Below are 13,583 nucleotides of genomic sequence, written 5' to 3' on the forward strand. Positions count from 1 at the left end.
GCGTAAAACTCACCTTGTACTCCAAGCTAAGAAGACAAAGTTAGAAAACTATGCATGATTCCTAACTATACAAGATGCCTAATGCAACACATGCAATATGCAATTTAATAGCCTTGGCTACTAATATAGCATATGAAGCAATTTAAATAACATGCGATTAAATATGTTTTCAAAGAATTATTGAAATTGCAATACAGTTTGAATGATGCGCTGAGCCTTGGTGCATGCAATACGAATGAATGGATGCAAGCATGCGATATGCTAATTGAAACATGTCCCTAATCTAACCATCAAAAGCGATTAAATAAAAGGGAGAAAGACGTGGGGTTGGAAGACATACACACACGCACACACACTTATTACAACATTGCGTCCTCGCGAAGGAGGGTCCGAATGAATAAGCTAACCAACTAGCTACGCTAATTAAGCTAACTAATTATTACAAAACTTGAAACTAATTAACTATTCTAGTCAACTAATTATTACAAACCACAAACGAATAACTAGTTAAACTAACTAATTATTTACAACACTTAATTAGCTACAACTAATTAATTACAACATGTATCTAAGCTAGATATTTAAGAGATAAATAAACTTGGAATGCAAGGGAGGCTCATGCACGTGCTCGGTTTTCACCCGAAAAGGGACTGTCTTGCTACTGCATGTCTCTGTTTGCACATTTGAACACCAAAGAAACTGTCCACTTCCAGAACACCTTTGCTTCACCTTAGGAACACACTGTGCAAATTTCATTGGTGGCCGACAGGGGGCCAGTCGGCTACCATTGGTGGTCGGTCGGCCACTGGTGATGGCTGTCGGCCACTGATGATCTGAGCTTCCTTGCTGCAACAGAGAGCAAAACAGAGCAAAATAGAGCATTTCTCAAGGATTGTTTGCACACTTTGCCTCTCCTTTTCTTGGGGAAATCAAATGAGGAACAAGCTTTGGTTCACAAGCCATCAATCAAGCAATTTCATTGCATGATGGCTTGTGAAACCAATTGTGCAAGATCAATGAATGCAAAGACAAGACCAAAATGTCCATCACCCTATCATGTATGATCAGAGGCAATGGAGACCAAGGAAAGTGGCATATTTCATCACTTTTGAGTATGAAATGTCCCATTTTCCTTGTATTCAAATTAACGTCCGATTTGAACACATGCAATGCAACACAAAGAATTCTTATCTTGCCTCTTTTACTTGTTAATTTTTGTTTACTCATTTTAATTACCAAATCATCATTTAATCCATTACGTCCATTGGTGAGTGTTCTCTAATGAAAAGAGGACTCAAACCACAAGTTGTTTTGGGCATGAAAGAGGCATTACACTGTTGGTAATAAAGCCCCTAAGGGATTAAACCATTAGGTGTAGTATAGCGATTCCAGTTTTGACCTGACCTTTGTTATATTCTGGACTCGGGTTCTGTGGTTGTATGTTGTTGTCCATGTCTCGTTTTCCTCCTTTAACTCTTTGAATTTGAGCTTTGGAATATGTTGGGAATGTTTGGGACAGGTTGGTTGTTAGTTAGTCTAGATTGTTGTTGCCCAAATTTTGGCTTCTTCGCTCGAGGGAGGCTTTTTGTGCTCGAGCGAGCCTTGTAAAATTTGCTCCTTCACTCGAGCAAGGTTTCTTATGCTCGAGTGAGAATTGAGAGTCCTCAGGTTTCTTTTCCAGACGCAGAATTTCTGGAAAGGTGAAGTGCTTCGCTCGAACAAGGCTTCTTGTGCTCAAGCGAGCGTATGTGTTTGTAAAACTTCTGAAGCTTTGCATTTTGCGCTCGAGTGACGTTTCTTGCGCACGAGTGAGGTCACTTGTTGTGTCTGGTCGCTCGAGCGACAACTCATTCGCTTAAGCGAAGGTCGCGTATATCAGTTCGCAGTAGTTCATTCTTACACAAAAATTTTACATCTTTTTGCCCCAAAACCCTAATCCGACTCTCTCTCTAAAGCACTCTCTCTCTCTCTACAAATACTCCATGATCTAAGGGTCTCTCCATCATACTCCCTTTGATAAGGAGTTAAAGCATCTTGTGGGCTTCCTCTTGATCTGAACAAAATTGAGTTTGGACACCTTTGAGGTTCCTCTTCATCTCCTTTGAGCTTCTACACTTGAGGTAGGGACATTCTACACCTTGATATGGTTTTTAACCTAGGTATTTTTCATTTTGTATAAGTGGTGGAATTTGGAAGGATTTGGGTGAAGTTAGGGTTTGGGTCCAAAAATTTAAAATAGGGATTTTATATTGGGTTCCATTAATATATATATATATATATATATATATGGGATATTGAATATAAGATTATGTGGATTGAAATGATGAAATTTAGACTCGGGATTGATTTTTGGAAAAGGGGGAAAATTGCCCTGATTTTTGTTGAATTATATTTTCTATAAATAATGAAATTGATATGGGAAATATGAAATTGGAAGGATGTGTAAATGAATGGTGTAGTTGGATTTGATAAATCACTCACCTATGGAAAATTTGATAAGTTATCTGTTGATAGATTGTATATCTGTGTAGAAATATCTGTTTTGGACTATCAGTGGAGGATAGCTATAATTGTTGTAGAAACTGTATGAGGACTAGGTGAATTGAAACTGGTCATTTGAATTATGTCATTGAATATGAAGGTTTGATTAAACCATTGAATATGTGATTTGGATAGTCATTGTATATGACAACGCCTTTAAATACATTGTATATGTATCATTATTTGGGAAGAGATAGGGGATGTACTCCATTGTTTGGCAGGAGATAGGGGATGGACTCCATTTTAAATTAAGTTGGGCGGAGTATCCAGGGTGAAAGTCCCCAAACCTTCTATATGTATATTTGGTTGCCGATTCCCTCGGACGAGAATTCGTAAAATGGCAAGAAGTTTTAAGTGTTTGAATAATGAATGTTATTGAAATGTGAATGAACGAGTTGTAGCCTCATTTGAGATTGTTTAGATGATAAGGAACTATACTTATGCATTGATTTGAAATAAATGAATGGAAATGGATTAAGTTGTGGTTATCAAAATTAAATGGTAATAGGGAGAATGTAAGTTTGCCTTGAGCATTGGACTTTTATCTGACATTTATATCTTAGTTAAATCTCATATATCGTGTTAGTTTACCTCTACTGGGCTTTGGCTCACCCTACTTGGGAAACCATTTGCAGGTACTGGTGATATGCCACCTCCAAGGACATAGCTTGGGAAGACTAGGGGCTGAAGGCTCTGTTTTTGTTACATTTATGCTTAAATGTTTATTCAAGCCGAGGGATTTATATGTATAGAGTTAGGACTCTTTCTTTTGTTGTAACCAAGTGATGTCTTGAAAAGATGTAAACCCGTAGGGCATTTATTTTTGTTACTATCAACTAGTGTTACATGCTGTAGTTTCAGAATGAACATTTATGAAAGTATAATGCATGTAATATCTCTTGTAATATAAACTCTGATGAATAAAGTATAACATTTTTTATTATGTTTATGAATCTCTTGGGTTGGATTATCCTCTTTATTTTGAGGGCGTTACATGTAGCATCTCTATTTCACACTTAGACAAACAAGTGGTTTGAAACCACTTTCAAAGCAAATCAAAATTGAAGAATTGAGGGGAATTGCAGAGGTGATTAAGTGCTGGAAATGAATGATAAAAGCATTAAAACATGCAACCAACTCAAACCAACGATAGTTAAAGCCTTAAAACACTAAGCTAGTGAATGAATTAACACTATAACCATGCCATACAAGGCTCAAATGAAACAAATAATCAAAAACAGAGGCAAAACAGCCCTAACTATGGTCTAAAACATGCTGGACTTAAGACACAAAAAACCAAAACATTAAGCTAATGCATGGGGTTGCACTACAACTATGCAAAACAAGACTCAAACAAACTAATCAACCCAAAACAGAGCTAAAATAGGTTATTTCAGAGGCTAAAACATGCTGGACTTGAGCTAAGTTAAGCTACAAAAACATGCTAACATGTGAAGCTAACTAGGCATGCAAACAAGACACAAGAAGGGAAAGCTAACCCCTCCAACTTTGGATTTCAAAATGAGTTTTTACCATTGAAAAACCTTCGAAATTCAGTGGTTAAAAGGCCCAAAAAAAGTTGATTTGAAAGTGATGAATAAAGGCACAAAGCTTTACAAGCTAACAAACAAGAAGGGCGAACCACCCCCTAACTTAAAAATGGCTCAAACTAGCACTTTTAGGTCACAAAAATAGAATTTTTCTCAACTCAAAACTAGCCCCAAAACAGTAAGAAAATATGGTAAAATAAGCTTGCAAAATAAAGTAAACATGACAAGTATACTACTTCTTGAAGCAAAGGGGAATTCTAGGCACAAGAACAAGCTAAAATCACATTCAAAGGCTCCAAGATGACCCCAAATAACCTCAGCTCAAAGGTAAAAGTATTTGATTTAGGATGTGTATGCAAAAGTGTAGAGAAAACAAGTACTTAGGCACAAAATTATAAGAGAGAGAGAGAGAGAGAGAATTTTGTTCTGAATTTTCTAACCCTCAAAAATGGGGGAGGAACCCCCTATATATAGAAAAACATGCTTTAAGCTTAGAAACATCCTATCATACACGTGTAGGAAAATGTAGCTCATTGTGCTAACAGCTGGCACATCTGGCAACAAATATCAAGAAATATCTGGAAAAAGAGACTGGTGGCCGACATGCACAAGCCATGGCCGACAGCCTCTGGTGGTCACCGACAGGTCACCACAAGGTTCCAGGCACCAAGTTTTGATCCAAAACAAGGCACATAAAGGACAAGGTCCAAAGGCTCAAAGACAGGGCGTTCTGAAAAGGACTTCGGGCACTCAAAACAAACACAAACAAACATAATCATCATATACACAAGTGATGACGTCCCAGTCTTGAGGACAGTCAAAATGGGGTGTCTACAATTACATAATCTGAAATATAAATACACCCTGGGTAATTCCACATTCCCATTTAACGCAAACCCACACGTTTTATAAAATGGGTAATTAGTTCCACTTGTTTTGAAAATACAATCTTACTACTCCAAATCCCAATTAACACCACAATGGTCACGTCTTCCAATGTTAGTTTCAAAATCCCAATTATTCATAGACAACCACATCACATCCCCATTTCTATTCAACATTAGACTTCTCCTTGACATTTCAAATTAACAAACGGTATACCAAACCCTTTCCAATTTACATCCTAAACATGATTTGTAACCCACAACCAATTATACACAAACCCACAAATTCACCATTTTAAACCCAAATCCACCTATATGTTTTTTTGACAAAACCAACCACTGACTATGCTTTTAAATGTAGTGAAAATACGACAAGTCTATCTATAAAGAGGTATTGAAGAGGAGCTCGGAGAAAAGCTGAAATCCACCGCTGACGAAAACACGATCCGCTCAGATCAAAAGGAAGCCCTCGCGACCCTCTACGTTTTGATCTATAGGACTAGGGGTAGCAAATGTATGTAACTAGATGAAACCCAAGCTTTTATGTCAAAGAAACCCTACAATGGCAAAAAGGAATAGAGAGAAGAGAAAGAGAAAAGCAAAAAGTTAATTTTTCAACGTGCTATGACCTTATAAAGACGCACAGTCCGCTCGAACGCAAGAAGTGACGCTCAAGCGTCCAGACACAAAAAGTGTGACTGTTCGAGTGCAAGAAGTACCACTCGACCGTAGAATACAAACTCTTAGAAGTTTTACAAACAGGTGACCACCACTCGAGCACAAGAAGTGCCGCTCGAGCGAACACCGCTTGAGCACAAGAATAGTCGCTTGAGCGCAGAATAACAACTCTTTGTATCTTTGCCAACCTGCAAAAGTGCTAGAAATTCAAAATGACCGCTCGAGCGCAGGAAGTGCCACTCGAGCGTTGAAGAAAATTTATGGATAACAACCGTTTGAGAAACAAGTCACCAACATGTTCCCAATGCAACTAAGACACTCCAAGAACTAGCCCTAACACGCAAAAAAGAGAAGCAAGACATGAACAACCATAAAACAAAATGAAACCCGAATCCAAAACATCAACGGGTCGGATTCAAACCAAGGTCGCTATAAAATGGCTTTGGTTGTATTTATATAGCCTACAGACAAACACGTGCCTAGAGATTCCCAGTGTGTTGTATCCACTGCCCTATTTTTTGTATAAAAGGATTATTTTTTGAATTGATATATAATTTAGCATTACATTGTTTTGAGATAGAAAACGAAGAATGTTTGACAAATGGCATGCATGTACGTCCACCTTATAATTTTGCTAAGATTCATATACTATGTTAGAGTATCTCTACTGGGTTGTGGCTCACCTTATGTGGAAAACAACTTTCAGGTGTTGATGACACTACAACAAAAAGCACAAATGGTGACTAAAAAAAAAAATTTTCATCGCTGAAAGTAGCACTTTCGGCGACTAAAATGGAATTAGTAGCCAAAAGTGAAAACTTTTGGTGACTAAAACAATTTAGTAGCCCAATGTATAGTTATTGGCAATTAAAAATCAATTTAGTTGCCGACTATATGGGTTTTAGCGTCTAAAGGTTTTTTAGTAGCCAAAAGTGACGGTTTTGGTGACTAAAACAGTTTGGTCGCCGATTATACATGTTTGGGCGACTAAAAACAGTTTGGTCGCTGAAAGTGAAGCTTTTTGGCTACTAAAAAAAATTAGTAGCTAAAAACAGGCAATTGGCGACTAAAATTCAGTTTAGTAGCCAAAATGGGACTTTTTGGCGACTAAAAACAGGTTTAGTCGCCAAAACTGGTTATTTTTAGGCGGAACTTATTTTTTTAGCGACTAAAAAATAATTAGTAGCCCAAAATTATAGAATTGGCGACTAAATAATGGATTTAGTCGCCAAAAGTGGCCTCAATTTTTTTTTAGTAAATAATTTATTTTTTACATAAATTATATTAAATAAAAATAATTATTTTTATATATATAGTTTTGTATTAATACCGGTCAATATACTGTATAAATAATATATGTTGCATTTATGTTCATGTGATGTTGTACTGGCATAGTGGGGAGAGTGTGTTGCTAAAGGTTTAGAATGTGGGAGGTTGGTGGTTCGAAACTTGGCAACAGTAGAGGGTAATTTTTTTTTTCTGAAATATGCTTTTGGCGATTAAAATGTGTTGTCACCAAAAGATTAACTATTGGCGACGAAAAGCTTAGTCGGCAAATGTATAAATAAAAAAAAATAATTCACTATTGGCGACTAAAAGATTAGTCGCTAAATGTATAATTTTCAAAAATGCAATTGACTATTGGCGACAAAAGCTTTGGTCGCTGAAGACCTGTTTTTTGCCGACAAAAAAATTTTTAGTCGCCAATACCTCCGGCGACCATGTATTCGCGACAAAACCGATGACTAAAATATTTAGTCGGGGAAAGTGAAAAGTCGACTTTTGGCTACTAAAAAAGGACTTTTGGCGACTAAAAATTTAGTCGCCAAAGGTGCTTTTTCTTGTAGTGTGATATGCCTCCACCAATTACGTAACTTGGGAGGACTTAGGGCTTAAGGCTTCATTTTTTGTTTCTTGATGTATTTATTTTGTTTAAGCCCATGGCTTTACTTGTATTGAGTTTAAACTCGTTTTGTTGTAACCAAGCATCGTCTTAGAAAGTTATAGCCATTAAGGCATTTCATTACTTGGTTTTATTTTTCTTTTTACTCTTGTATCCATGTCATATGCTATAGATTCAGAATCTAGGATTGGTGAATATATATTTCATATGTCATCTTTTTGTAATAATTAAAGATATAATGAATAGAAGTGATGAGATTATTGATCAATTGTAGCACTATTATGAGATGGGTTAACGTTAATTATTTCTGGGCGTGACAACTTTCACCATTTTTTTCCTTCTACCATCACCATGATTTGTTTCTCTTGAGCAGTGAACTCCACCACTCCAATCTGCCAACCATGTTTAGGATCGGTAGCCTTTAGCTTTAATACCACTTGTTGGGATTTATACCATATCTTGCGAACGAAAGCACACCATCCACACACCAAAGAGAAAAATCAATCACGCACTGATTTACGTGGTTCATCTCAAATTGCCTACATCTACAAAAGAGAGAGTTTCTATTATAAATAAAATAAAGAATACATGTGAGATGGCAAAAAATATTCCAAACCCATACCACTACCCGAGCTCTGTGCTCAACGGTTTTTAAGCTCTTGCTCACCCCAGTGCCCATATGGTTTTTTTTTTTTCTCTCACTCTTACATCTCTATTTTTTCCCTTACCTCAACCTCTCAATCTCTCTCAAAGAAACCTTATAGTCCACATGACTATTTACAATAGTTTACCCATGAGAATCCTAATTCTATATAATTAGGTAATCAAATCCTACATATATTAGGATTCCTAGTAGATTTCGAACTATATTATCCAAACTCAAATACATGTATAAACTAGCCTAATAACTGTATAGGACCTACCTTTATCACATAAATGAAATAATCTTAACAACCATGAAGAAAAGAACAAAGCTAACATAACAAAAGCATACACATGTAATATCCTTTAAGAACCATTCTACTAAATGGAGCATGCCTTTTTATGCAATTTTAGTAAAGAAATTATTTCCAACAAGACTTTAACTTATGGCATGGAAGGCATATCAAAATGTCACCTAATCATGGAGATGTAACCTTTATCAATTAAAAACATGGAAATATGCATTACTCTTCATGCATTTGAAAGAATATAGCTAAGGATAAGATAGTAATTGTTGATTATGAAATTTACCCTAAAATTAAACACTAGTGTTGATTATGAAATTTACAAGCTCTAATGAACCAAACCATTGTAATTGTTGGTAGTTTATCCATTACTATTATAAAATATATAATATTGTTTGTCATATAAATTTTTTAAAACCATATAATTGAACCATAAACCAAATCAAATCAAATCAATTTTTATAGCTTAATTTTTACCTGATTAAATAGATTAACAGTTCAACTACAATTGCAATTTTGTAAGATTCTTGACAATCAGTTCGATTCTTAATTTGTTCTAGAGGAAATTACCCGCATGTCCTCTTTGAAAGATGCATACTCTATTTAATAGCACAACCTTTTAAGTAGACCCAAAGATCCTGCATGTTCTCCTTATTCTCTTTCTCTTTCTAATATACAGCGACCACGCCTTCCTTATTCTCTTTCTCTTTCTAATATACAATCACTGACGACTACCATCGATTGGGGTTCACAGGCAACCATCGACCACCGACTCCTTACTTTACCATCAAAGAGATGAGTTTCCCGCGACGAAAATGAGTAGATCTACATCAGATCCATCTAGATCTAAACCAAAAATAGTTGTCGGAGTACAAACCTCTCTCTATATCTATTTCTTTCCTTCGATCTCTTAGTTTTTCTACTTTTTCTCTACTACACACTTTTCTTTTCCTGTTTTAATGGAAAAAAATTTCAAAATTTGAACATGTTATTTTCGAATTTTAGTTACAAGTAATGGAAATTGTAAAATTTCTCAATTTCAATTTTTTAGGTGTTGAAATGAATTATACTTTAAAACTGCAAAAGTTTGTAATTTCATACCATGTTTTGCCAATTTGATTAATAAGGACAAATACTTAATAGAATCATACTTTAAAACTGTAACAATTTTACAATTTCAAAGTTTGCTTTTCATTTTAATCAACGTTGGAGATTATTTTCGTAAACCTTGCCAAAATTGAAAAATAACATATATTTTTGGAGGACTTACATGTAGGTCATACTAAGTGAACTTATTATCCAATAAGTCCAATAAAAATTAATGACATTTTTCATCATATATTATTAAAAAAAGTCATTAATTATTAATTTTCAGCAACAGTTTAAAAATTTTGTCACAAAAAATGTCACTAATTATAAGTTTTAGCGACAATTTAAAAAAATCGTCACAAAAAAGTGTCGCTAATTTTCAACTTTTACTGACAGTTTGAAAAATTCGTCACAAAAAAAGTCACTAATTGTAATTTTTAGTAACAATTTATAAAAATCGTGACAAAGAAAAATCACTAATTGTCAATTTTTAGTGACATATGTAAAAAAATTGTCACAAATTTATTTTTAATAATGATTGTTACTAAGACTTATTTTCAATAGGATTTGATGGAAATTAATTTCAACTATTATGACCTATTGGTAGTTTACCTTATATTTTTTCCATTGTTATTGTTTGCTGTTGTTACATTTTTTTTTTCTTTCAATTTATCAATATTTAGCACATTTTGTTATGTTTTTGCTCTAATTTCTCCATTTGTTTTTTTCCGATAATATTCTGGACATTCCGATGAGTTTCTGACAATATTCTTGACATTCAGTGAACGTTCTGGACATTCCGGTGACTTCCAATAACGTTCAAAACACTTTAGCGATACTGTGGCAAATTTTCGACGATATTCCGACAACTTTCATGTGATGTTGAATATTCCGATGAGCCTCTGATCACCATCTGACGGAAATTTGACGGTGATAAGATATAACATCATCTATAAAAAATAATAATAATAATTTTTTTAATAATAATTAAAAATATATAAGGCTAATTAATACATGTATTTTTTTTTTTTTTTTTTTTAAGGACTAAATAGATTTAAAACATTGTACCCATAAGTGCCTCTTTATTCTAAAATTGAACAAATCCCATCCATAATCTTTAAGGCCCACGGTCCTCAAAAGCCCATGCACCATTTTATGCTCATCCAACCAAGTCCACAGCTTTCAAACCCTCCCTTCTCAGTCTCTACGCTAAAACCCTACTGAAATCTCAAACCCTTCTCTCTCTGTCTCTCTGGAATCGATTGAGCTCGAATTCAAGCATGAAATCAACTCGTCGACTCTTCGAAACCCTAATTCGAGACAACAACAATGGCATTGCGAGCTCGAGCAGATTGTACTACACCAACAGGCAAGGGAAGGTGACACTGTACTCGAAGATCAGTCCGATGGGGAACCCTAGCACGAGCGTGACTCCAGAGCTCGACGTCTGGGTCGACAATGGCAACAAGGTCCGTGTTGCTGAGCTCCAGCGCATCATTCACGACCTCCGCAAGCGCAAACGCTTCTCTCAAGCCCTCGAGGTTTTGCTTTCTCTCTTCCCTTCTGTTATGTTGTTAGTTTCTCTTCAAGACCTTAAATTCATTGTTTTTCTGAATGTTCTATTGAAATTGATCATTGGAATCTACATTTTGAGTATATATATTCGTTGGGATTGTATGTGTGTGTATGTAAATTTTAAGAGACTAGCTATTGTTTTTACATTTGGTATTTGATAATCAAACCACAAGCAGAGAGTCGAGAATGGTGTAGTGAAAAAGAGATTTCTTTTGTGAATCAAAAACTATGTTACGAATTTTGTGAAATTGTTCTGGAAATTTTGTGTTTAGGGTATTAAGGTTCTGAGTTTGGAGAATAGATTTGCATGAATGCAGTTTTTCTGCAAAGAGAGTGCTTTGGAAAAGAAAATTGAGATGTATTAGTGATGACATTCATGGATTAGAAGTCAGAGCAAACACGATTATTCAAGGTTCGAACATGCCAAAATTACATTAATCAAGGGGCTGTTTGGGAAACCTGAAATCTGGGCTGGTCTAAATCCAAGACAACCAACTTGCTTGCCAGTCCATGGCAGAACAAATTTTAATGTGAACTGGTTTCCATTTGCTTGCGTGCTGTTTGTTTCCCAAAAATTCCATTATACCAATACACTAATTAAATCCGGAATCGAATTGTTATACATCTCCCATTCATGTAATTTGATGTTCACCACAGACATGACAGCATGAATGAACCATGGTGGTTGCTGGAACCAACTCTCCAACAATAACACCAATGTCTTGTCTACTATGCACCAAAATGTTTGGTTGCCTATTTTCATTTCTTATTTTAATTACTTATGTAATCACCTTTTTTGCAATGCTTTATGGGTGCAGGTTTGTGAGTGGATGAGTAAGAAAGGTATTTGTGCATTCTCACCGATTGAGCATGCCGTGCAGTTGGATCTAATTGGGAGGGTCCATGGATTTCTTTCAGCTGAAAGCTATTTTAATAACTTGAAGGACCAAGATAAAACAAATAAGACGTATGGTGCTCTCTTGAATTGTTATGTCCGACAACGCCAAACTGACAAGTCCTTGTCTCATTTGCAAAAAATGAAGGAGATGGGTTTTGCTTCATCATCGCTCACTTACAATGACATAATGTGCTTGTACACAAATATTGGTCAGCATGAAAAGGTCCCCGATGTCCTAACTGAGATGAAGAGGAACAAAGTTTCTCCTGACAATTTCAGCTACAGAATCTGCATCAATTCATATGGAGTGAAATCAGACATTGAAGGAATGGAAAATATTTTAAAAGAAATGGAGAGCCAACCCCACATTGTCGTGGATTGGAATACGTATGCAGTTGTGGCAAATTTTTACATCAAGGGAGGCCTAACCAACAAGGCCATTGATGCCTTGAAAAAATCAGAGGAGAAACTAGATAATAAAGATGGTCTTGGCTATAACCATTTGATTTCACTCTATGCTGGTCTTGGAAATAAGTCCGAGGTCTTGAGATTATGGGGTCTTGAGAAGAGTGCTTGCAAGAGGTGCATCAACCGGGATTATATTACAATGCTGGAATCCCTGGTGAAGCTTGGGGAACTCGAAGAAGCTGAGAAAGTGCTGAAGGAGTGGGAAGCATCGGGTAATTGTTATGATTTCCGAGTGCCAAACATAGTCATTGTTGACTATTGTGAAAAAGGGTTATTTGAGAAAGCCAGGGCAATGCTTGAAGACTTGATGGAAAAGGGAAAGGCCTTGACCCCAAATAGTTGGGGCAAGGTGGCTGAGGGTTACCTGAACAAGGGAGAAATGGAGAAGGCTAAGGGGTGTATGAAGGCAGCTCTATCATTACATGTGGAAAATAAACGATGGAAACCCAATCCTAAGGTTATTACAGGCATTTTGAATTGGGTTGGTGATACGGGTAGCGTAAATGATGCAGAAGCTTTTATCGCCTCCTTGAGGACTGTTATTCCGATGAATAGACAGATGTATCATGTCTTGCTTAAGGCGAATATTCAGAGTGGCAAAGAAGTGGATGAGCTTCTGTGCAGTATGAAGGCTGATAAAATAAACGAAGACGAAGAAACTAAGGAGATCCTTGGCGTGAAGCAGATTGAAACAAAATGATCTGATTTGTTATTTTATACTCCCTCCAAGTGTGATGGTACTTTCTCCTCATTTCTCCGGTGTAGGTCTCTGTCATTGTTCCCATGAAAATGTTATCTGCTTTTTTCTGTGGAAATGAATGACACTTTGAGAAACTTGCCTCATTTTCTTAAAGATTCATAAACATCTTCAAAGTATTTCATTAGATTTGTTAATGTAATTTTTGCGGATCTCTATTTGAGTCATAGAATGCAAATTGTAAAACTGAGTTTTGCGTCAGTTTTGTTGGTATGACATTCATGTATGTGCAAATCAAATCATAAGCAAGCATTGGCATTTGGCATATTCATTCTATGGATCAGATTTTACCA

At 35.9% G+C, this 13,583-nt stretch overlaps 1 protein-coding gene across 1 annotated transcript; it reads left to right on the plus strand.

The window, feature by feature from the left end:
* Positions 1–10,676: 10,676 nt before the first annotated feature.
* Positions 10,677–13,583, plus strand: LOC114287021 (Tetratricopeptide repeat (TPR)-like superfamily protein). Its single transcript, XM_028230285.2, has 2 exons — positions 10,677–11,133; positions 11,986–13,583. The coding sequence occupies exons 1-2, from the start codon at positions 10,873–10,875 to the stop codon at positions 13,231–13,233; spliced, it is 1,509 nt and encodes a 502-aa protein (XP_028086086.2). The 5' UTR covers positions 10,677–10,872; the 3' UTR covers positions 13,234–13,583.

Source organism: Camellia sinensis, chromosome 9, assembly GCF_055761805.1.
Source record: "Camellia sinensis isolate YWXY chromosome 9, ASM5576180v1, whole genome shotgun sequence".
NCBI lineage: Eukaryota > Viridiplantae > Streptophyta > Magnoliopsida > Ericales > Theaceae > Camellia > Camellia sinensis.

Excerpts from the sequence above, each read along its gene's own strand:
- LOC114287021 (XM_028230285.2), top strand. The coding sequence starts at position 10,873 with ATGAAATCAACTCGTCGACTCTTCGAAACCCTAATTCGAGACAACAAC. Across the intron at positions 11,134-11,985 it reads GCTTCTCTCAAGCCCTCGAG|GTTTGTGAGTGGATGAGTAA; the intron begins GTTTTGCTTTCT and ends TTATGGGTGCAG.